The 22,040-nt window shown below is 50.5% G+C and overlaps 3 protein-coding genes across 3 annotated transcripts; all 3 read left to right on the forward strand.

Annotated features, from left to right (window-relative positions):
- The first annotated feature begins 4,709 nt into the window (after positions 1-4,709).
- Positions 4,710-5,654, forward strand: LOC135886341 (olfactory receptor 10D3-like). The gene has a single exon (XM_065414139.1). It carries the CDS (start codon positions 4,710-4,712, stop codon positions 5,652-5,654), a length of 945 nt encoding a protein of 314 aa, XP_065270211.1.
- Positions 5,655-10,830: 5,176 nt separating this feature from the next.
- On the forward strand, positions 10,831-11,763 carry LOC135886813 (olfactory receptor 10D3-like). Its single transcript, XM_065414599.1, has one exon. The coding sequence runs from the start codon at positions 10,831-10,833 to the stop codon at positions 11,761-11,763; it is 933 nt and encodes a 310-aa protein (XP_065270671.1).
- A 7,125-nt stretch (positions 11,764-18,888) lies between these two features.
- LOC135886342 (olfactory receptor 10G6-like) lies at positions 18,889-19,827 on the forward strand. The gene has a single exon (XM_065414140.1). The coding sequence runs from the start codon at positions 18,889-18,891 to the stop codon at positions 19,825-19,827; it is 939 nt and encodes a 312-aa protein (XP_065270212.1).
- Positions 19,828-22,040: the final 2,213 nt, after the last annotated feature.

The raw sequence follows: 22,040 nt of genomic DNA on the forward strand, positions 1-22,040 counted from the left end.
CACCTTGCCTCCTTATGTCCCTTACACACAGAAACAAGCTTGGCTAATACTTCAGGCCTACTAGCTTGACCAAAGTTTTAAAGGCCCTCTTTAGATTTTCCTCTACAATCCTAATATCAAGGATGGTACAAAAACATTCCGCAAGGATAACAGGAACACACTGACCCCTCTTAAAAGATAAGGTCCTGATGACAGTATGTAATAGAGATGTTCTGATCGTACGAACATGTACCAGGTGAGGGGTGATAACTGGCCAAATCAGGGAGCGGCAGTAACTAACTATGGCAGAGGGGCAGTATGGAATTCATTGTATCAGGGTATAAAGACATATCACAGAGGGAGAGTCTTTGTCGGTCCAGTACAGTCTCTGTAGAAGTGTCCCTGTTTGCCCTTCAGTAACTCACTAAATCGCTTTGTGCCTCAGTTTCCCCATCTGTTATAAATGGCTAGTTAAATCCTTTGTCATTCTTAGCTATTAAATGTGTATCACATTCATACGGGGACTGTTTCTTACTATGTGTCTCTGTGGGTTGTGGCACGAAGTGGCTTACCTCTCAGTTACAGATTGTAGGCCCTACCATAATACCGATGATAAAAATAGTGATAATACAAATTAAAATACTCAAAGGCAGTTCCTTAGAGACTAACAAATTTATTTGGGCATAAGCTTTCATGGGCTAAAACCCACGTCATCAGATGCATGGAGTGAAAAATACTGTAAGCAGTATATACATTACAACACATGAAAAGATGGGAGTTGCCTTACCAAGTGGGGGGGGGTCAGTGCTAACGAGGCCAATTCCCAACAGTTGACAAGAAGGGGTGAATATCAACAGAGGGAAAATTACTTTTTGTAGAGCTAACGAGGTTGGATGTGGCCCATTCCCAACAATTGACAAGAAGGTGTGAGTGTCAACAGAGGGAAAGTTACTTTTTGTAGTGACTCAGTCACTCCCGGTCTTTATTCAGGCCTAATTTGATAGTATAAAGTTTGCAAATTAATTCCAGTTCTGCAGTTTCTCATTGAAGTCTGTTTTTGATGTTTTTGTTGTTGAAGAATTGCCACTTTTAAGTCTGTTATTGAGTGTCCAGAGAGACTGAAGTGTTCTCCTACTGGTTTTTGAATGTTACAATTCTTGATGTCTGATTTGTGTCCATTTATTCTTTTGCATAGAGACTGTCGGGTTTGGCCAATGTACCTGGCAGACAGGCATTGCTGACACACGATGGCATATATCACATTGGTAGATGTGCCGGTGAACGAGCCCCTGATGGTGTGGCTGATGTGGTTAGGTCCTATGATGGTGTCCCTTGAATAGAAATGTGGACAGAGTTGACAACGGGGTTTGTTGCAGGGATAGGTTCCTGGGTTAGTATTTTTGTTGTGTGGTGTTTAGTTGCTGGTGAGCATTTGCTTCAGGTTGGGGGCCTGTCTGTAAGCGAGGACTGGCCTGTCTCCCAAGGCCTGTGAGAGTGAGGGATACAGACTAAGACGGCTACCCCTCTAAAGGCAGTTCTGGTTCTGGTGTTCGTGGCAACGACCCATGGAACTCAGCTCATGCAAGCCAAGAATAACTTCTGAGCCTGGTCTCCAGAGCAGTGAGGCTCAGCCTGGGAACTCGTTAGAAATATCAACATTTTAATTATCCTCAACGGCCATTGCACCCTGTGGGATGTTATGCCTGGGCTGGAGATAACACATCTACAGAGATTAATTATCACGTCTGCTTCTGCCCCTGCATTCTGGCTCCCAAGTAAGATGCCCCCCAGAGAAAGAGCAGGAAATGAGAGAGATTACAGGAATCGCAAGGGACCTTATTACAACTGCGGAGCTAGGGCACCAGCAAATGGATGGATGAGATCATTGCTGGAACCCCCCCTAATCTAGACCTGTCTCTCTCAAATCCCTCTCTGTATGGGGGTCTGTGGATATGTCCACATTAAAGTAAATCACACCTATTTAGCTAACCACTCCTGACCCCTTAGCGCAGATGCACAGTAGAGGTCTGAGATGAGGCGTGGGTCTATTATTCCGCTTTCTTGGCTAGTAAAGAAGCAGCTTTGGTTCAGGTAAATCAGCCCTAATGCTCTAAAGGCCCCGACTCCTGAAGCCTGACTGCACAGAGGGGAGGGTAAGAGAACAGGCCTGAGGCTTAGAGAGACGCAGAGCGAGGTTCATCCCAATGAATAGAGAAGGGTGTTACGGCCAGTGCTCGGGATGGAACCCAGGAAATCTGGACCAGATTCCCGGCTCTTCCACAACCTCCCTTTGTCACCTTAGACAATTCAATCAAATTGAGAGTTTCAACCGGCCAGTAGGAATTGGATGCCAATGCCCAGGGAACTGGAATGAGTTGTGGGAGCCGGGCTCCTTTGAAAATCCCACCCTGAAATTCTCTGTGCTTCAGTTTCCCCTTGTAACATGTAGCTGATAATTCTCACTGTGTTGGGGTTAGTTAGCTAGTGAGCTCTGACAGGCAGGATCTGTCTCACCCTGTGTCTGTGCCACATCCAGAACAACAGTGCCAGGATCTAGCTGGAGTTGCTGGGAGCTAGTGTACTGCCCGAAACGACTCAATGCTCTTCTTGGAGTCTCTGGTATCTTGCAAAAAGTGATGTGAAGTCGTGCACAGGACATAGGCTGTCCTCCTTCTACACAGGGGTGAATGTCACCCTCACACATAACCACACCACTGCATGAATACATCCCTGTGCGCACAGAGACACAGAGATGGGGGCAGGAGAACAGCAGGACATACAAACCCAGGAGAAAGCTGTGCTGGATACAGAGCCCTCCAGCTGAACCTCCGGCCCAGTTTACTCCTATTTCACATCACTGGAGGGAATTCGCTGGCTTGTGTCACAGAGCCGGAGAGCCTAGACGAGCATGAATGTCCCATTCCCCCTCCAATGGCTGGGCCAGATTCTCAGCTGGTAGAAATCTACACAGCTCCTGTGATTGCAGTGGTGTTACTCCTGATTTACACCACGTGCCTGTCTGGGAGGGGAAAGAGCCGCAGGGAATCCAATGGAATTGCTCAGGAGTCAGGTCAGGCGGAGCAAGACTTGAATCTGGACCTTGGTGGAGGTGGGGATCCAGTCGATTCAGTTCCATGGCGCTACATTTATTGATGTCGCCTGAGGGCCAGTCCCAGAAGTCCATGAGCGTTAGCTGAAATGATGCCCAATCTCCGTTAATTGGAGACTCTGCCAAGGTCTCAGACCAGGAGCCTCTCGGGGACTCAGGGTCCTGGTCCTGAAGGGACCGACGGAGATTTAAAGACCAGGAAGGCTGTAAGGAGGCTGGAAGCTGTGAGAAAACTGTGGGGTCTGCAGCAGTGTGGGGTGATATGCTGCAGATTAGGTCTCCCAGTTGGATACCAAGCACCCAGGCTGTGCACTTCTCCTGGGCAATGGGCCGTTTGGGATAAGAAAGCTGGATGGTGCTAGACAGGAGTCACGGCTGGGGGACATTAAAGGAGAATTCCTGTCAACTGGAGCGGCCTCTCCCAATGCAGCCAGGGTAAGGCTCCTGCTTTGGTACAGTTCTTCTCTCTCTGTCTCTCAGTCTCTGCCTGTTTCTGAACCTGTCAGTCTCTCCCTCACCCCGCGGAAGGTGTCAGCCAAATATTTTCTTTAGAGAGAAATCGATCCAGTCGTCCATCCATCCATCCCTGTGCAGTACCTGCCTGCCTGTCTCTGTATCATTTATCGTCCTCTCTCCATCTGTCATAACCTGAACCCACCAGTATCTCCACTTCCCGTGGCTCTCCCGCCTGGGAAACTCCCTGGCGAAATGCAAACAGACACTTCGCCATTGTCCTTCAAAGCTCACTTTAAAAAGCCCCCTGTCCCAACTACAGAGCCCAGCCTGCTGTTCACTGCAGAGCGATTACAAGCTGTGTCTAGGGGCCCTGGAACAATTTGTGTAGTGAGGGTGCTGAGTGCCATTGAACCAAACTGTGAACCCTGGATATGATGGAAACCACGTCAAGCCAGGGGGTGCTGCCGAACCCCCAGCACCCCTAGTTCCACCACTTCTGGCTGTGGCTCTTCCCCTTCTCCTTCTTTCCTTTTCCTTCTCTCTCGAACCCCGATAAATACCCCCAAACAACTCACAGCTCTAATAAAGCTTAGCTCTTTCACCACCACACTCATTGGTTTATATGTTCCATCCTCCCCCTCTTCATTAACACAAACATGTCACAGCTCATGCATTTATAACAACAAAACCCTATGAAAACACAGTGCTGCACTGCACACACGGCCATTCCTCTGCAGAGAGAGAGAGAGAGAGAGACAGAGAACAAACTACTAGTGAGAAACGTTACCCACAAATGGAAGGCTCTGAGGTACTGTGGTGAGAACGGGGGGTAAGGGCCTAGATAGAATAGAATTGAAGAATTGCTGTAGGTAAGGAGAGTAGAGAAGAAGAACGTAGAATAGAATAGACGTCCCCATTGTCTCTTCGTCTCTGGATGGTAAGATCGTCAAGGCAGATATTTTCTCTCTCTAAGATCAGCATCAGCCCAGTGAGGCCATGACCCCAACTGGCCATCGAGTGACAGAAATATACACCACTCCCAATGACAGTGAATAATGGGGGCAGTGGAAGGAAGGGTGACCATTGCAGCTATAGGACGAGAGGTCTTTTTGTTTCAGTAACTCACTGGCATTATTTCTCTCCCCTACCCAGGAATGAGTCCCACATGGGGCTGGTCAACCACACCGTGGTGACTCATTTCATCCTCTTAGGGATCCCTAACGCCGACGGCCTCCAGACCATCCTCTTCATCACATTCTTAGCCTTCTACCTCTGCACACTGCTGGGCAACCTGCTCATCTTCTCAGCCATCCTCGCTGACCCCCGCTTGCACACCCCCATGTATTTCTTCCTCTGCAATCTCTCCATGATGGACATTGGTTTTTCCTCCATCAGTACACCCAAAATGCTGAGCAATCTCTGGTTTCAAAGCAGGGTCATCTCTCTAGGGGGGTGCATGTCCCAGGTCTTCTTCTACCACTTCCTGGGCAGCACCGAGTGCCTGCTCTACACCCTCATGGCCTACGACCGGTACGTGGCCATCTGCCACCCACTGCGCTACCGGCTCATCATGAACTGGAGGGTGTGCGCCTTCCTGGCCGCCGGCACCTGGATCACCAGCTCCTTTCATGCTACCATCCTCACCAGCCTGACCTTCACGCTGCCTTACTGTGGGTCCAATGTGGTGGACTATTTCTTCTGTGACATCTTCCCGGTGGTCAAGCTGGCCTGTGCAGACACGTACGTCATTGAGACCATGACCTTGACCAACACTGGGGTGGTGCCCATGACCTGCTTCCACCTCATCCTCGCTTCCTACATTCGAATCATATTTTCCGTTCTGAAGATGAACTCGTCCAAAGGGCGGCGCAAAGCGGCCTCCACTTGCGCCTCGCATCTCACAGTGGTGATGCTGTTCTTCGGACAATGCGCCCTGATCTACACTCAGCCCCACCTGAGCAAAGTGCTGGTGACTGCTGTGCAGATCTTCGGCAATGTGGTCACACCCATGCTGAACCCGGTCATCTACACACTGAGGAATAAGGAGGTGAAAGCGGCTCTGAGAAAACTGAGAGGGGGTCAAATTGATGTGCGGCAGTTGCAGGAATAACAAGTGGCTCTGTGTGGAAATACCTCTACATATACATCTGCATGGCTGCTCCATGGCTTTTGTGAACCTCTCTCTCTTCCCCACATCCCCACACAGCCCCATCTATCTATCTGGAGCTCTACAAGTCATGGAAATGCTCGTAAAGATCCCTAGCTATCTTTGACACACTGTAAGGCTGACATGTTCAAAGCAGCCTAAGGGAGATGCACACTCCATCTGCATTCAAATTAATAGGAATTGGAGATCTGAACCTTCTAGAGGACTTTGAAAATCTCAGCCTTATTACACAGATCTGCATAGCTCAAACTCTTTAAATCTATCCTTACAAGGCAAGTTTTCTACTCCTTTAATTATTCTCATGGTCTTTTCTGAATCCTGTCCGATTTATCAGCCCCCTTCTGTATTTGTGAACACCAGAATGGGACACAGTGTCCCAGCAGTGGTTGCAACAGTGCCAAACAGAGAGGTAAAATCAACTCTCTGCTCGGACTCAATATTCCTCCTTAATGCACCCCAAGCGATATAGGGAGGGAGCAGAGAGGAGAGAGTGGGGTGCAGGGCATGGGGGGAAGAGGTGATGCAAGGGTGGGGTCTCAGGGGAAGGGGCGGCGCGGGTGGCTTGTCCACTGTTCAGGTGCCAGTGGATCCTCACTTTTAGGGAGCTTCCGTCACTCCGGATCCAGATCCCGACTGGGGAGGAGGTTGGTGGAGTTATTCCGGGGTTAGGGTTAGGATGGACGTCAGTGGAGTTTTCCCAGGGCGAGGGAGGAGGATGCTGGTGTTATCCTAGGGTTAGCGCTAGGGAAAAGGTGAAAGGAATTCTGCTCGGATTGAGGCAGGGCAGTTGGGTGACACTAGGGTTCAGGTGATGCATGCGGTCAATAAAGTTACCCAGTGCTGAGGTGAGGCAGGAAGAGAATACATTCATGCCAGGGTTAATGAGGGCGAGGCAGGAACTTAGGTGAATGACATCATCTCCTTGGGGTTCAGTTCCCCACCTGAGACACGGTGGTAAAAATTATTCTTTTCTCCCACCCATTTCTCCTGTAAACTCTTTGGGGCAGGGGCTGTCTCTGGCCGTGTGTGGGTGCAGCCCCTACTGCAACAGGGCCTCGAGCCTTCCACACAACAGAAACAATAGTGCGTTGCTCAGAATTATCCCTGACTCCTGGGACATGGGTTTAACCTTGTGCCTTGAAATGAAAAAATAATACAATAAAAGAAGTGAAAGGAATCTGGGGGAGATGCCGTGAGCCTGGTCCCTGGCACTGCTATCTACAGAGCAGCACATGCGAGCCCAACACCGTGGCATGAGAAACAGCCCTGACTCAGAGGGAAGAGCGCCCCCTACTGAGTTGCCCTCACTGCTCCCTGAACTGCAGCGCCCCCTTTGCACTATGGGGGTTTGTCCTGAAATTTCTCTGTTGTTTCTCCAGGGAACCAATGTCCACAGAGCCACAAATCCAGACTATACTGCCTGAGAAATGAAAACCTGGAATGGAAGTTCAGTGCAGAAATTGAGCACATTGATTTTAAAAAACACAGTAGCTGCTGATGGACAGTGGGGAAGCTCTCTTTACCTCCAAGCCTTGGGCACGGTGCAACCATAAAGGGAGAAGGAGGGTGAGCAGATGGCTATAGTATTTTGTAACTGAGAACTGTATCAACTCAACTAGGGTGACCAGACAGCAAAGTGAAAAATCAGTTCAGGGGGTGCGTTGTGCAGAAGGAAGAGAGCCCGTGGGAATTATTGGCAAACCATTATCTTGTGGGTAAGACAAAGACCCGGGACACAGGAGATCTGTGTTCCAGTACAGTCTCTGTAGAAGAGTCTCTGATTGCCCTTCAGTAGCTCACTAAATTGCTTTGTGACTCAGTTTCTCCATCTGTCATACGTGGCTAATTAAATCCTTTGTCACTCTCAGCTATTAAATGTGTATCACATTCAGACAGGGACTGTGTATTCTTATGTGTCTCTGCGGGGTGTGGCACGAAGCAGCCTAAGTCTCAGTTCCAGACTGTAGGTCGTACCATAATCACAATGATAAAAATAGTGATAATACAAACTAACATACTCAAAGGCAGTTCCGGTTCTGGTGTTCATGGCAGTGACACACGGAACTCAGCTCATGCAAGCCAAGAGTAACTTCTGAGCCTGGTCTCCAGAGCAGTGAGACGGCTCAGCCTGGGAACTCGTTAGAAATGTCAACATTTTAATTAACCTCAACGGCCATTGAGCCCCATGGGATGTTAATTCTGAGCTGGGGATAACACATCTGCAGAGATTAATTATCACATCTGCTTCTGCCCCTGCATTCTGGCTCCCAAGTAAGATGTCCCACAGAGGAAGAGCAGGAAATGAGAGAGATTACAGGAATCGCAAGGGACCTTATTACAACTGCGGTGCTAGGACACCAGCAAATGGATGGATGAGATCATTGCTGGAACCCCCCCTAATCTAGCTCTGTCCCTCTCAAATCCCTCTCTGTATGGGGGTCTGTGGATATGTCCACATTAAAGTAAATCACACCTATTTAGCTAACCACTCCTGACCCCTTAGCGCAGATGCACAGTAGAGGTCTGAGATGAGGCGTGGGTCTATTATTCCGCTTTCTTGGCTAGTAAAGAAGCAGCTTTGGTTCAGGTAAATCAGCCCTAATGCTCTAAAGGCCCCGACTCCTGAACCCTGATTGCACAGAGGGGAGGGTAAGAGAACAGGCCTGAGGCTTAGAGAGACGCAGAGCGAGGAGAATCCCAATGAATAGAGAAGGGTGTTACGGCCAGTGCTCGGGATGGAACCCAGGAAATCTGGACCAGATTCTGGCTCTTCCACAACCTCCCTTTGTCATCTTAGACAATTCAATTTGATTGAGAGTTTCAACCGGCCAGTAGGAATTGGATGCCAATGCCCAGGGAACTGGAATGAGTTGTGGGATCCGGGCGCCTTTGAAAATCCCACCCTGAAAGTCTCTGTGCCTCAGTTTCCCCTTGTAACATGTGGCTGATAATTCTCACTGTGTTGGGGTTAGTTAGCTAGTGAGCTCTGACAGGCAGGATCTGTCTCGCCCTGTGTCGGTGCCGCATCCAGAACAACAGTGCCAGGATCTAGCTGGAGTTGCTGGGAGCTACTGTACTGCCCAAAACAACTCGATGCTCTTCTTGGAGTCTCTGGTATCTTGCAAAAAGTGATGTGAAGTCGTGCGCAGGATGTAGGCTGCCCTCGATCTACACAGGGGTGAATGTCACCCTCACACATAACCACACCACTGCATGAATACATCCCTGTGCACACAGAGACACAGAGATGGGGGCAGGAGAACAGCAGGACATACAAACCCAGGAGAAAGCTGTGCTGGATACAGAGCCCTCCAGCTGAACCTCCGGCCCAGTTTACTCCTATTTCACATCACTGGGGGGAATTCGCTGGCTTGTGTCACAGAGCCGGAGAGCCTAGACGAGCATGAATGTCCCATTCCCCCTCTAATGGCTGGGCCAGATTCTCAGCTGGTAGAAATCTACACAGCTCCTGTGATTGCAGTGGTGTTACTCCTGATTTACACCAGGTGCCTGGCTGGGAGGGGAAAGAGCCCCAGGGAATCCAATGGAATTGCTCAGGAGTCAGGTCAGAGGGAGCAAGACTTGAATCCGGACCCTGGTGGAGGTGGGGATCCAGTCGATTCAGTTCCATGGCGCTACATTTATTGATGCCGCCTGAGGGCCAGTCCCAGAGGTCCATGAGCGTTAGCTGAAATGATGCCCAATCTCCGTTAATTGGAGACTCTGCCAAGGTCTCAGACCAGGAGCCACTCGGGGATTTAGGGTCCTGGTCCTGAAGGGCCCGATGGAGATTTAAAGACCAGGGAGGCTGTAAGGAGGCTGGAAGCTGTGAGAAAACTGTGGGGTCTGCAGCAGTGTGGGGTGATATGCTGCAGATTAGGTCTCCTGATTGGATACCAAGCACCCAGGCTGTGCACTTCTCCTGGGCAATGGGCCGTTTGGGATAAGAAACCTGGATGGTGCTAGACAGGAGTCACGGCTGGGGGACATTAAAGGAGAATTCCTGTCAACTGGAGCGGCCTCTCCCAATGCAGCCAGGGTAAGGCTCCTGCTTTGGTACAGTTCTTCTCTCTCTGTCTCTCAGACTCTGCCTGTCTCTGAACCTGTCAGTCTCTCCCTCACGCCCAGGAAGATGTCAGCCAAATATTTTCTGTAGAGAGAAATCAATCCAGCCATCCAGCCATCCTTCCCTGTGCAGTACCTGCCTGCCTGTCTCTGTATCATTTATCTTTCTCTCTCCATCTTTCATAACCAGAACCCACCAACATCTCCCTTTCCTGTGCCTCTCCTGCCTGGGAAACTCTGTGGAAAAATGCAAGCAGACAATTTGTCATTCTCCTTCAAAACTGTCCTTTTAAAAGCCCCCTGTCACATCTACAGAGCCCAGCCTGCTGTTCACTGCAGAGCGATGACAAGCTGTGTCTAGGGGCCCTGGAACAATTTGTGTACTGAGAGTGCTGAGTGCCATTGAACCAAACTGTGAACCCTGGATCTGATGGAAACTATGTGAAGCCAGGGGGTGCTGCCGAACCCCCATTACTCCTAGTTCCACCACCTCTTGTTGTGGCTCTTCCCCTTCTCCTCCTTTCCTTTTCCTTCTCTCTCTAACCCTGATAAATACCCCCAACCAACTCACAGCTCTAACAAAGCTGAGCTCATTCAAAGCTGAGAGAGAAAAAACTACTAGTGAGAAACGTTAGCCACAAATGGAAGGCTCTGAGGTACTGTGGTGAGAAAACGGGGGTGGGGTGGGTAATGGCCTAGATAGAATAGAACTGAAGAAATTGTTGTAGGTGAGGAGAGAAGAGAAGAAGAAAATAGAATAGAATAGAATAGAGTAGAATAGAATAGAATAGAATAGACGTCCCCTTTGTCTCTTCGTCTCTGGACGGTAAGATCTTCAAGGCAGATATTTTCTCTCTCTATAATCAGTGCCAGCTCAGTGAGGCCGTGAACCCAACTGGCAATCCAGTGACAGAAATATACACCACTCCCAATGACAGTGAATAATGGGGGCAGTGGAAGGAAGGGTGACCATTGCAGCTATAGGACGAAAGGTCTTTTTGTTTCAGTAACTCACTGGCATTATTTCTCTCCCCTACCCAGGAATGAGTCCCACATGGGGCTGGTCAACCATACTGTGGTGACTCATTTCATCCTCTTAGGGATCCCCAATGCCGACAGCCTCCAGACCATCCTCTTCATCACATTCTTAGCCTTCTACCTCTGCACGCTGCTGGGCAACCTGCTCATCTTCTCAGCCATCCTCCTTGACCCCCGCTTGCACACCCCCATGTATTTCTTCCTTTGCAATCTCTCCATGCTGGACATTGGAATCTCCTCCATCAGCATCCCTAAATATCTGACCATCCTCTGGGGTCAGAGCAGAGTCATCTCGCTGGGCGGGTGCATGTCCCAGGTCTTCTTTGGGCACTTTCTGGGCAGCACCGAGTGCCTGCTCTACACCGTCATGGCCTATGACCGGTATGTGGCCATTTGCCACCCGCTGCGGTACCTGCCCATCATGAACCGGAGGGTGTGTGCCCTCCTGGCCGCTGGCACCTGGATCACCAGCTCTTTCCACGCCACCATCCTTACCAGCCTGACCTTCACGCTGCCCTACTGTGGGTCCAATGTGGTGGACTATTTCTTCTGTGACATCTTCCCAGTGGTCAAGCTGGCCTGTGCAGACACGTACATCATTGAGACCGTGACCTTGACAAACATTGGTCTGGTGCCCATGATTTGCTTCCTTCTCATCCTCGCATCCTACATCAGGATCATCTACTCCGTCTTGAATATGAACTCGGCCAAAGGGTGGCGCAAAGCGGCCTCCACTTGCGCCTCGCATCTGGTGGTGGTGACACTGTTCTTTGGTCCCTGTGCCCTGATCTACACTCAGCCCCAGCCAAGTAAAGTGCTGATGACTGCTGTGCAGATCTTTGGCAATGTGGTCACGCCCATGCTGAACCCGGCCATCTATACGCTGAGGAACAAGGAGGTGAAAGCAGCTCTGAAAAAACTGAGAGGGGGTCAAATGCCTGCACGTTGATGTGCAGCAGCTGCAGGAATTGCATGTGAGTTGAATGGAAATACATCTACAAATACATCTGCATGCTTGTTTCATGGCTTTTGTGAACCTCTGTGTCTCTCCCCATCTCCACACAGCCCCTATCTATCTATCTGGAGTTCTGCAAATCGTAGAAATGCTCTTAAAAATCCCTTCCTGTCTTTTAACATACTGTAAGGCTGACATTTTCAAAGCTGTCTAAGGGACCAGCATTCTCAGTCTGGATCAAAATTAAAAGGAATTGGAGTGCCAAATTTTGTAGAAGACTATGTAAATCTCAGCTTTATTACACAGATCTTCAGAAGCAAGTACAGCATCTTCTGCAAATGCAAAAGGGAAGGAAAAAAATCCCCTTCATCTTCTGGCATGAACCACAGCTCACTGAGAACCTGACCCAGATAGCTGCCTAAAATTCCTGGGAGAACCATTGGATTTTTCACGATGTTCTAAAGATCAATGTATTTGTGGTAAAATTTGCAAAACCTCCTAAGTGATTTAGGGACCTAACTCCCAGTTTCAAAAGTGATGGAGGCATTTAGGAGTCTTATTCTCCCTGAAAGGCTGTGGGAAGTGAGGACCAGATTTTCAAAGGCATTTTTCAGTCACCTAATAAGTTTTCTAAGAGCACCTCGAGCGAGTCAGGCACCAGACTCCCACTTACTTGCCATAGGAGTTAAACACCTAACCTATTTAGAATCTCTATGTGCCTAGTGGAATTTACTAAACCTCTTCATAAAGCTAGACCTCATGGCAGATTTTTAAAGATAATTAGGCACCTAGTGGGAGTTTCAAAAGATTTGCTCATAGAAATCAATGAGAGTTTGATGTCCAGCGCCAGATTTTTAAACATGTGACAGATACAGCAATTTCCTGGATAAACCTTACTGAATTAAGTTAATCCCTTGGGGTCTGTTGTATTACAAATACAATTGTGTGTGTGTTATTGTGGACTGAATGTAACTTTTCTAGGAGACTGATGAATGGAATCTTGGGGAAATGTGAGGAACTTCAAAGAACTGTTTGGGACAGTACATGTGAAGGAGGGTAGGGGGTACTTTGGAGGTCTTTCAAAGCTATGTTGCATGGAGAAAAAACCCATTCTCTATGGATTACCTGCTCCTGGAAACTCCAGATCAAAGACCCCCATCCTGCATAAAGAATGGACTACATTTGTCGTGCAAGAGCTAGTTCTGAGCTGAGGCTGTTATGAGCTGGTAACCACGGAAGAGATCCGGTTGTGCGGTTTGAAGGACTAATTCCCTGACAGAGCCCATGATGGAGTTGGGGTGGTCTCTGCTAAGCTTATTGCTATGCATGTCGGTTCTTTTATGGTTTTTAGTGTTTTCTCTGTATTGCTTTTAAGAATAAGAATAAAATACGCTTGCTTATGAAGAACTGAGGCCATTATGCCGTGCACCACTCAGAGGGGAGCAGCAAAGCAGGGCTTCTTAGGCAGGCTGGCTTTTGAGGGAATAATGCAGTGAAGGGAACTGTTAAGCTTGGAAAAGCCCCAGTCAAGAGGGAGATAGACATGGGTCTCCACCCAAGGAAGCCTACAGGTAGGGAGCTGGAAGCCTAAGAGAGATGCCCCTGCTGGACCACTATAGAGAAATACCAGTGCAGTTGCTCTGAACTGTGACAATAATCTGGGCCTAAACTCCAAGGCCATTTGAAAATCCCACCATGTGTCTATCTGCACCTGTAGGTGGCAATATACCTTTGAAAATCTGGCCTATGTCCCATGGAATTTCAGTGAGAACTGGGCACCTTAATGGCTTTTGAAAATGGGACCTACTCTCCTAAGTCAATTAGGTGGTTTTTAAAAATTCACCCTCTACTTAGATAGAGCTAGAAAGATAAATAAGTAAAAAAAGGAATAAAAATGCTAATAGAAGATTAAACTAATGTGAGAACTCTACAGTCCTCACTCACAATGTGTTTTGGACTTCTGCTGCTTATGTATTGTGTCTTCTGCATGCGGTTGTGCTTGAAGTTTGAGTAATATGGAGTGGGAATAAACCTAACCTGGGAATAAAATGGTTTTTTTTCTTGTTTCCTGCCCTCAGCTGTTGTTTGATTGGAACTTGTCTCTAAGTTTTCTGTGCTTTTTCTAGGTGTTCCAATGAAAAATAAATCTGGAATCCAGTGTTTGGAGAGGACTGGGCCCATTTATGAGACCGGCAGAGAACAAGTGAAATTTAAGAGAACAGTAAAAATATGAAATGAAAATAGTTGGATTTTAAGGCTGGAATTTCCAAAGGAAGACAAAAGTCTATGGTAGTTAGACACTTAGCTCCCGGGAGATGCCTTTGAAATTCCCACCCTCAAGTAAAAGTGTGATAGGAAGTTCACCAGGGGGCGCAGATGGTCTGCTCACTGGTTACTTACCACTTAAGCCCTAAACCAGTTTTTATACTTGCACACTTAGCCTGACAAACTCAAGGCCACAAGATACTGAGGCCAAGAGCTTTTTAGATTTCAGAAAAGGATCAGACAGATGTACAGATGAGAACATCTTGAGTTATATAAAAGCCAGTCACTATCATCATTATTAAGGACTAGTAATAAATGATCCCTTGAAGCTTTTCTTTGGTGGAAAATTGGGTTTTCAATGGACCTGCACAGGGGAAAACATCACCCACTAGATGGGAACGTAAACCTCTATGACTGAAAAATTGATTACATCGACACACAATGAACTGAGCACCAAGGAAAGTAATTCTACTGGGCCAAAAAGTTATAGAAATCTCACTACATATAGATATGGCCATATGACCAGCCCCTTACTGGTATAAACTGACATGTTCCCACTGACTTCAATTCACATCAATTGGAGATCTGAACCATTGACTCTAATGGAGCTAAGGCGGGTTCACACCAGCTGGGGATCTGCCTTGACTGTGGCAGGCACTGTGCAGAGTCAGTCCTTGTCCTAAAGTGCTTATGATCTAAACAGCCTAAAGGTAGTGGCACTAGTCCCATTTTACAGATGGGAAACCAAGGCAAGCAGAGTGCAAGTGACACAGGCTGTCTGGAGTCCCACTGGTGCTAACTTTCAAAAGTGCTGGAGGGTGCTCCACCCCCAGCTCTGCCCCAGGCCCCACCCCCACTCCACCCCTTCCCCCAAGGCCCTACCCCAGCCCTGCCTCTTCTCCCCTGCTCCACCCTGGCCCCGCCTCTTCCTGCCCCATTTCACCCCCTCCCCTGAGTGCGCCACGTCCTTTCTCCTCCCTCCTCCCCGCCAGAGTCTCCCGAATGCTGCAAAACAGCTGATTACAGCGGGCAGGAGGCACAGGATGGGAGGGAGTGGCACTGATCAGCGGGGCCTGGCGGCGGGTGGGAGGCACTGGGGGGGTGGGACCAACTGATAAGGGAGCTACCGATGGATGCTCATCACCCACCAATTTTTCCCCATAGGTGCTCCAGCCCCAGAGCACCCATGTGGTCAGTGCCTATGTGGAGTCCCACTCCAATGCCTTCACCACAGACCCTTCCTTCTTTGGGAATCATTGCAGGTTACATGTGTGCTGCACAGAGATAGAGGTCCTGAAGAGAGGACATTCTAATCAGAGAAAAGACAAAACAAGTGCATGTGGTATACTGGGTATGGGGTAGGGGTGGGTTTACAAAGATAAGACCATGTGGTGACATATGCTGTCATGTTATTTTTATGAGCTGAAGAGCTTGGACAGTTCCAAGGACTGGGCTAATGGGACGGATGGACCAATGGTCTGATGCCGTTTGGCCATTGCTGTGTTCCTAAAGCAAGTCCAACATCTTGGATTCTACCCCGGTATCCCTTCTTAGATGAGCTTGAAATGTGGCCAGAATGGCTTTTCTCTGGCTCCTGCGACTGGAGCCTCTCCTTCTCCTCCTCCCAGTGTGTAATGACTTTGGCCTAGCAACCCTGGGTGTTAGGCAGTAGGGAAATGAACCGCATGGGGAAACTGATGCCAAGTGACTTGCCCAAGGCCATGCAGGGGCCTGTGGCAGAGCTGTAAACAAAGAACCCAGGAGTCCTGACTCCCAGCCCTCCCTGCTCTTACCACCAGACACCACTCCTCTCTGAGAAACAGAAATACAACCCAAGAGTCTCAAGTGCCAATCTGGGCGTCTCTACCCACAAGAGAATTGGAACAAACTCCAATAGTGCCCAGGAACCTGGAGTTCAATTGGTAGAACCCACTCCCCTCCCAGAGCCAGGGAGAGGACCCAGGAGTCCTGATGCTAATCTCCAAATCCCTCTCTCCCTGTTCAGTTCCCAGACAGCTCCTGCTGGACGCAGGATAATCATGGCTCAGGCCCCAGCAGTTTGCTTTCCCCCAATCTCATCAGGGCAGCTTTCATCTCCTTGTTTCTCAAAGTGTAGATGAGGGGGTTCAGGAGTGGGCTCACCGTGGTGTAGAATACAGCCACCACCCTGTCCACGGTGTGCTGGGAACCTGGCATCAGGTAGATGAAGACCACAGGCACATAGTAGTCACATAAAGAACAGGAGTACTTGTGGCACATTAGAGACTAACAAATTTATTTGAGCATAAGCTTTCGTGGGCTAAAACCCACGTCATCGGATGCATGCAGTGGAAATTTTGAAATGTGAGGGAAGCTGTGGTTTCAGCTCCCCTTGAGAACTAAGGGGAGTGAGGCCATTTTGAAAGATGGAAGTTCTTTGTGAGTGCCTATAAAGGAGAAGATTTTATGTGCTGGCAGATAAACCGCCAGTTATGAAAAATAGCCAGAATTACCATTTAGATATAGATATACACACACAGAGAAAGTGGGGGGGGGGGGAGTGAGAGCGAGAGATACACACATAAAAGGAACTCAGAGGGAAGGGAAGGAAGTGGAAACTTAGATTGTGGGGGGCCAGGGACAAGAGGGAAAGGAAACTTTGTGCATGTGTAGACAGAAACAAGAGGAATGCAAGAATGGAACTGGTGCGTGTGTGGAGAGGAATGTGGGGTGCTGGAGGGAAGGAACTGGTGTGTGTGTGTGTGTGTGTGTGTGTGTGTGTGTGTGTGTGTGTGTGTGTGTGTGTGTGAACGCTGGGTGCAGGATGGAGGGGAAACTGATGTATGTGGGGAATATGGGGGGCAGGAGGGGGGTGGACCGGGTGTGTATTTGTGTAGGAGAATGTGGGGTGTAGCAGGGAAGGGGATATTGGTGGGGTGTGTATGTGAGAGGATCCTTGCAATCCTGAGCCCCTGCCCCACTCCCTGCAGCACAGCTCCACATAGCAATGCACCGGGGCATTGGGTTCAGCACTGACAGCTAGTGGACAGCTCCCTCTACCGAGCCCCCTGCCCCACTTCCCTGCAGAACAGCGCCCCCTAGCATCATATTGGAGGATTGTAGGCAGTGCTGATTCAGAGAGGAGAGCACCTCCCCGACTGACTCACCACCCTGGTTCCTGCAACACAGCACCCCCTAATGCCACCTTGGGTTCAGAACGGATTTGGAGGGGAGAGCAACCCCTGCTGACCCCCCTCATCCCATTGCATAAAACAAAGCACCCCCTAGTACCATTCTGGAGCATGGGGATCAGCACTGACTGGGAGGGGAGCGTGCCCCCTACTGAGCCCATACCCCACTCCCTGCAGTCCCGCACTGGGCCATTCTTTTAAGATCCATGGTCTCCTTTAACAGCTAAGTCAATGCTCTGTCGCCTTCATTTTTGCCCAAAACACCATTTCTAATGATGCCCATTGGGGTTTGCCGATGGGGGACCTCATTACTTGCTTGAAAATACAGCAAATGTCAACAGTTTAATATGAATGGCACTGGGGTGAGAGAATACACGAGGGGGAAGAGGCAAGAGCACAGAGACTAGTGCAAGAGGGACGCCAGGTTAAAAGAAGCTGCAGAGAGAAAGGACACACCAGAGCTGAAGGCAAAATTTAACAGAGTGGAGCAACGATGCATAGAAACGGAGATCAGCACTGGGACCCACCCAGCTCAGTCTCCCACCGTGAGAGGCAAGTTCACGGACTCTGCAGCCGGCAACTCCGGGACGATCTCCCATAAGGGACGTTTACCCTGAGTCCCTGCCTGTTTGGGGCTGGCATCACATTGGAGCCAAAACCACCTCCTGTGTGAAATGTTTGATTGGAGGGATTTAAGGGAGATCTCAGAGCATGGAAGAGAGCAAATAGGACCTGCTTGAAGACCAAGTCATGCATCCCAGCCGCAACACACTCCAGGTAACTGTATCCAGAGGGGCAGCTGCAGGACTGGTCTGTCACCTGTTTCAGTCTCTCTGCTGCTCTTCCTCACTACAGGACCAGGTCCCTAGCTGGTGAAAATTCCCATTTCCCATGGCAAGTGAGTCCTTCATGCCACGGAACAGTCACTCGCTCCTTGATGGTGGCCTGAACTGGCAACATCAGGGGAAGGTGCAAAAACCTCTGCAGGGGGCAGTTCCAGTATTGACATTCCAGAGAGGTTTTTTCCCTATCCCAGGTCACTTAGAAGTTGAGTTTTTCCCCAAAGTGGGAAGTTTTATCCCCTTCTGATCTGTGGAGCACCCCGGTTGAAATCCATACCTGCGCAGTGGGACCAGCATGAGGACTAGACACCAAAGTCCTCAGGTCGGGGTTTTAGAAGGACTTCCTCTTGTCAAGTGTGGGCTGCAGGGGGTTAGAAGATGGGGAGGGGACACTAGGATCTGGACTCTTAGGTTGTAGGGTTGTATCCCCAGCCCTGGGAAGTGAATGGGGTCCAGTGGGTAAGATTGGGGGTGGGGTGGGGCTCCTGGATTATTTTCACAGTTCTGGATGGTGAGTGAGAGGTAAGGGGTGGGTAGGGGATGTGAGTCAGGTCTCCTGGGTTGTATTTCCAGCTCTGGGAGGTAAGTGGGTTCCAGAGGGTTAGAGCAAGGGGGGTTGGTTGCCAGGACTCCAGAGTTAAGGTCCCAGCTCTTGGAGATGAGCAGGGTCTAGTGGGGTAGAGCAGAGAGGGAGAGACTGGGAGTCAGGGCTTCTGGGCTCGATTCTTCCCCTGGCACAGGAATGAATCTTGTCCCAAATGCCCCTGCAAAGATAATCCATTGCTTCTCTGCTCATTAATCATTAACACCTGGGTTCACCTTCAGGGACACAGACCGAGTAAATGGAGTGTGGGAACCGATCCCAGCTGACCCATTTCATCCTGGTGGGGCTCCCATATCCCCCAGAGCTGCGCATTCCCTTGTTCCTCTTCTTCCTCATCATCTACCTGTTGACGCTGTGTGGGAACCTGCTCATATTGCTGGCGGTGGCCCGGGAGCACCGGCTGCACAAGCCCATGTACTGGTTCCTCTGCCACTTGTCCTTCCTGGACATGACGGTCTCCTCGGTGGTGGTGCCAAAGGTGGTGGCTGGCTTCCTGCCGGGCGGCAGGGCCATCTCCTTCCAGGGCTGCGTGGCCCAGCTCTTCTTCTTCCACTTCCTTGGCTGCACTGAGTGCTTCCTCTACACGGTTATGGCCTATGACCGCTTCCTGGCCATCTGCAAGCCACTGCACTACAGCATCATTATGAACCACAGAGCCTGCCTGTGCCTGGCAGTAGTGACCTGGTTAGGGGGCTCCCTGCACTCCACCATACAGACCGCGCTGACCTTCCAGCTGCCCTATGGCCAAGAGAACAGGGTGAGATATATCTTCTGTGATATCCCAGCTGTGCTGAAGCTGGCCTGCGGGGACACAGCACTCAACGAGCTGGTGACATTTGTGGACATCGGCTTCCTGGCCTTCACATGCTTCCTTCTGATCTTGATGTCCTATGTCTACATTGTCTCAGCCATCCTGAGGATCCACTCGGCCGAGGGCAGGCGCCGGGCTTTCTCCACCTGCATGGCTCATGTCACCATGGTGGTGACCTACTATGTGCCCGGGTTCTTCATCTACCTGAGGCCAGGATCCTGGCACCCACTGGATGGTGTGGTGGCTGTATTCTACACCACGGTGACCCCGCTCCTCAACCCCCTCATCTACACGCTGAGGAACAAGGAGATGAAGGATGCCCTGATGAGACTGGGAGGCAGGAAACTGCCGGGCTCTGAGCTATGATTATCCTGCTTCCAACAGGAGCTGCCTGAGAACTGGCCAGGGAGAGAGGGCCTTGGCCGCCTCTGTTCTGTGGAGGAGCTGGGGTCAGTGGCTTGGAGTAGGAACAGCTGAAAGTTCAGATTTTAGATTTATGCCCCTGACTCTGGGAAAGGAGCAGGTTACTGTGCTTGTAGCAGGAGGGCTGGGGAGTCAGGAATCTTGGGATCTGTTCCTAGCTCAGGGATGGGAATGGGGCCTCATGATTAAAGCCTGGATTCTTGCATTCTCTTCCTACCTCTGCAAACATTTGTTCCGATTGTGGAATGGTTAGAGAAGAAGGGACTGGAGGGGAGGACTCCTGGGTTGTAGTTTGGGTTGCCAACTGTCTAATCACAGAAACCCAAACACCCTTGCCCTGCCCGCTGCCCCTTCCCCAAGGCCATGCCCCATCCTCGCTCCTTCTCCGAGGCCCTGCTCCCGCTCACTCCATCCCCCCTCCCTCCATCGCTCATTCTCCCTAACCCTCACCCACTTTTATCAGGCTGGGGCAGGGGGTTGGGGTTGAGGGGTTAGGTGTGTGGGAGGGGGCTGGGGCACGGGGTTGGGGTGCAGGGGAGATGAGGGCTCTGGCTGGGGTTGCAGGCTCTGGGGTGAGGACAGGGATGAGGGGTTAGGGGTGCAGGAGGGGGCTTGGGGCTGGGGCAGGGGCTTGGAGCACAGGAGGGATTGAGGGGTGCGGGCGCCAGGCAGTGCTTACCTTGGGCAGCTCCCGGTCACCGGCACAGAGGAGTTAAGGCAGGCTCCCTGATGGTCCTGGCTCGGCATGACTCCCAGGAGAAAAGAGCACATCCTTGTGGCTGCTGGGCCGGGGGCCAGGAGGGCTCTGCACACTGCTCATGCCTGCAGGAGCTGCCCCTGCAGCTCCCATTGCCTGCAGTTCCCTGTTTCCAGCCAATGAGAGCTGAAGAGTTGGCACTTGGGGCAGGGTGTGGGGGCAGCGTGCAGAGACCCCCTGGCCCTGGCCACCCCTACACCTAGGAGCCAGACATATTGCCACTTCCAGGAGCCACACAGAGCCAGGGCAGGCAGGGAGCCTGCCTTAGCTCCTATATGCCGCTGGACTTTTAGTGGCCTAAAATCTCCCAGATTGGCTTTAGTCGCCTCGGGGAGATAGAGCCCAATTCCGGGAGACTCCCGGTCAAACCGGGAGGGTTGGCAACCCTCGTTGTACTTGATGCTGTGAGAAGGTAGTGGGGTTTAGCAGGTTAGATCGGGGGTGGGGAGGGGCTGGGAATCCTCCTGTAATCTATCCCTACAGCTGGAAGGGGAGTGGGGTCTAAGGGTAAGAGTGGGGTGGGGAGGGGACTGGAGGGTCCAGACACCTAACGGGATGACAGGGGGTCTGAACCCCCCAAATAGGCAATTGAATCAACTGGTTGCATACAATGTCATTGTGCAAAAACGTATACCAGGTAAGGTCTTGTATGAAAGCTTGTAGTGGTCTGAACTCGATGGTCAAGCTGAGGTATGAATACAGACTGTGGTTATGAAACTCTGTCTTATGTTCATGACTGGTACTACAAATCCCAACTCCTCACAGCGAGGAGCGGGGGGTCCTCCCAAGCCTGTTGTGTACACAACACAACCCAAGCCAGAAAAAGACAATGGGGGCTGTTAAGGCTGATTCTTCACTCTGGCACTTTGAGTGCAGAAGTGGGGGCCCTCATGGACTCCAAAAATTAATACTTGCCATGCCAGGCTGGTAATGCTGCCACCACCCAAGTGAAAAACTGCCTTTTGCCAATTGTAGCAGGGCGGTCACCCCGCTCCGGCCCTGAAAGGGTTAAAGGCTAGCCCTTGGAGAGGGCTGGGGCTGAGAGCCAAGAAGAAAAGTCTGGGAGGCAGCCAATCAGGGCCAGGTTGGGCCCTATAAAAGAGAAGGCAGAGAATCGCTCTCCAGCCTTGGAGGGAGAAGGGCCTAGCTGCCTGGGAACAGAGGGTACCTGATGCAGAGCAGTGCTGGGGAAAGGCAAGAGGAGCTGGGGAGCTCCAGCCTTGCAACTCCCCAGGCTGAGGCCTTGTTAAAGGTCTAAGGAGGCACTGGGGCCCCAGAGATGCAGCCCGGGGACAGGCAGAGGGAGTAGGTCCAACCCCTTTGCCACTGATGAGTGGCCATTACAGATTGCAGTCTGCCCCAGGGAGTGGGGGCTAGATGATGACTGGCAGTAGCCACT

This window comes from Emys orbicularis, chromosome 12 (assembly GCF_028017835.1).
Source record: "Emys orbicularis isolate rEmyOrb1 chromosome 12, rEmyOrb1.hap1, whole genome shotgun sequence".
In the NCBI taxonomy this organism is placed as follows: Eukaryota; Metazoa; Chordata; order Testudines; family Emydidae; genus Emys; species Emys orbicularis.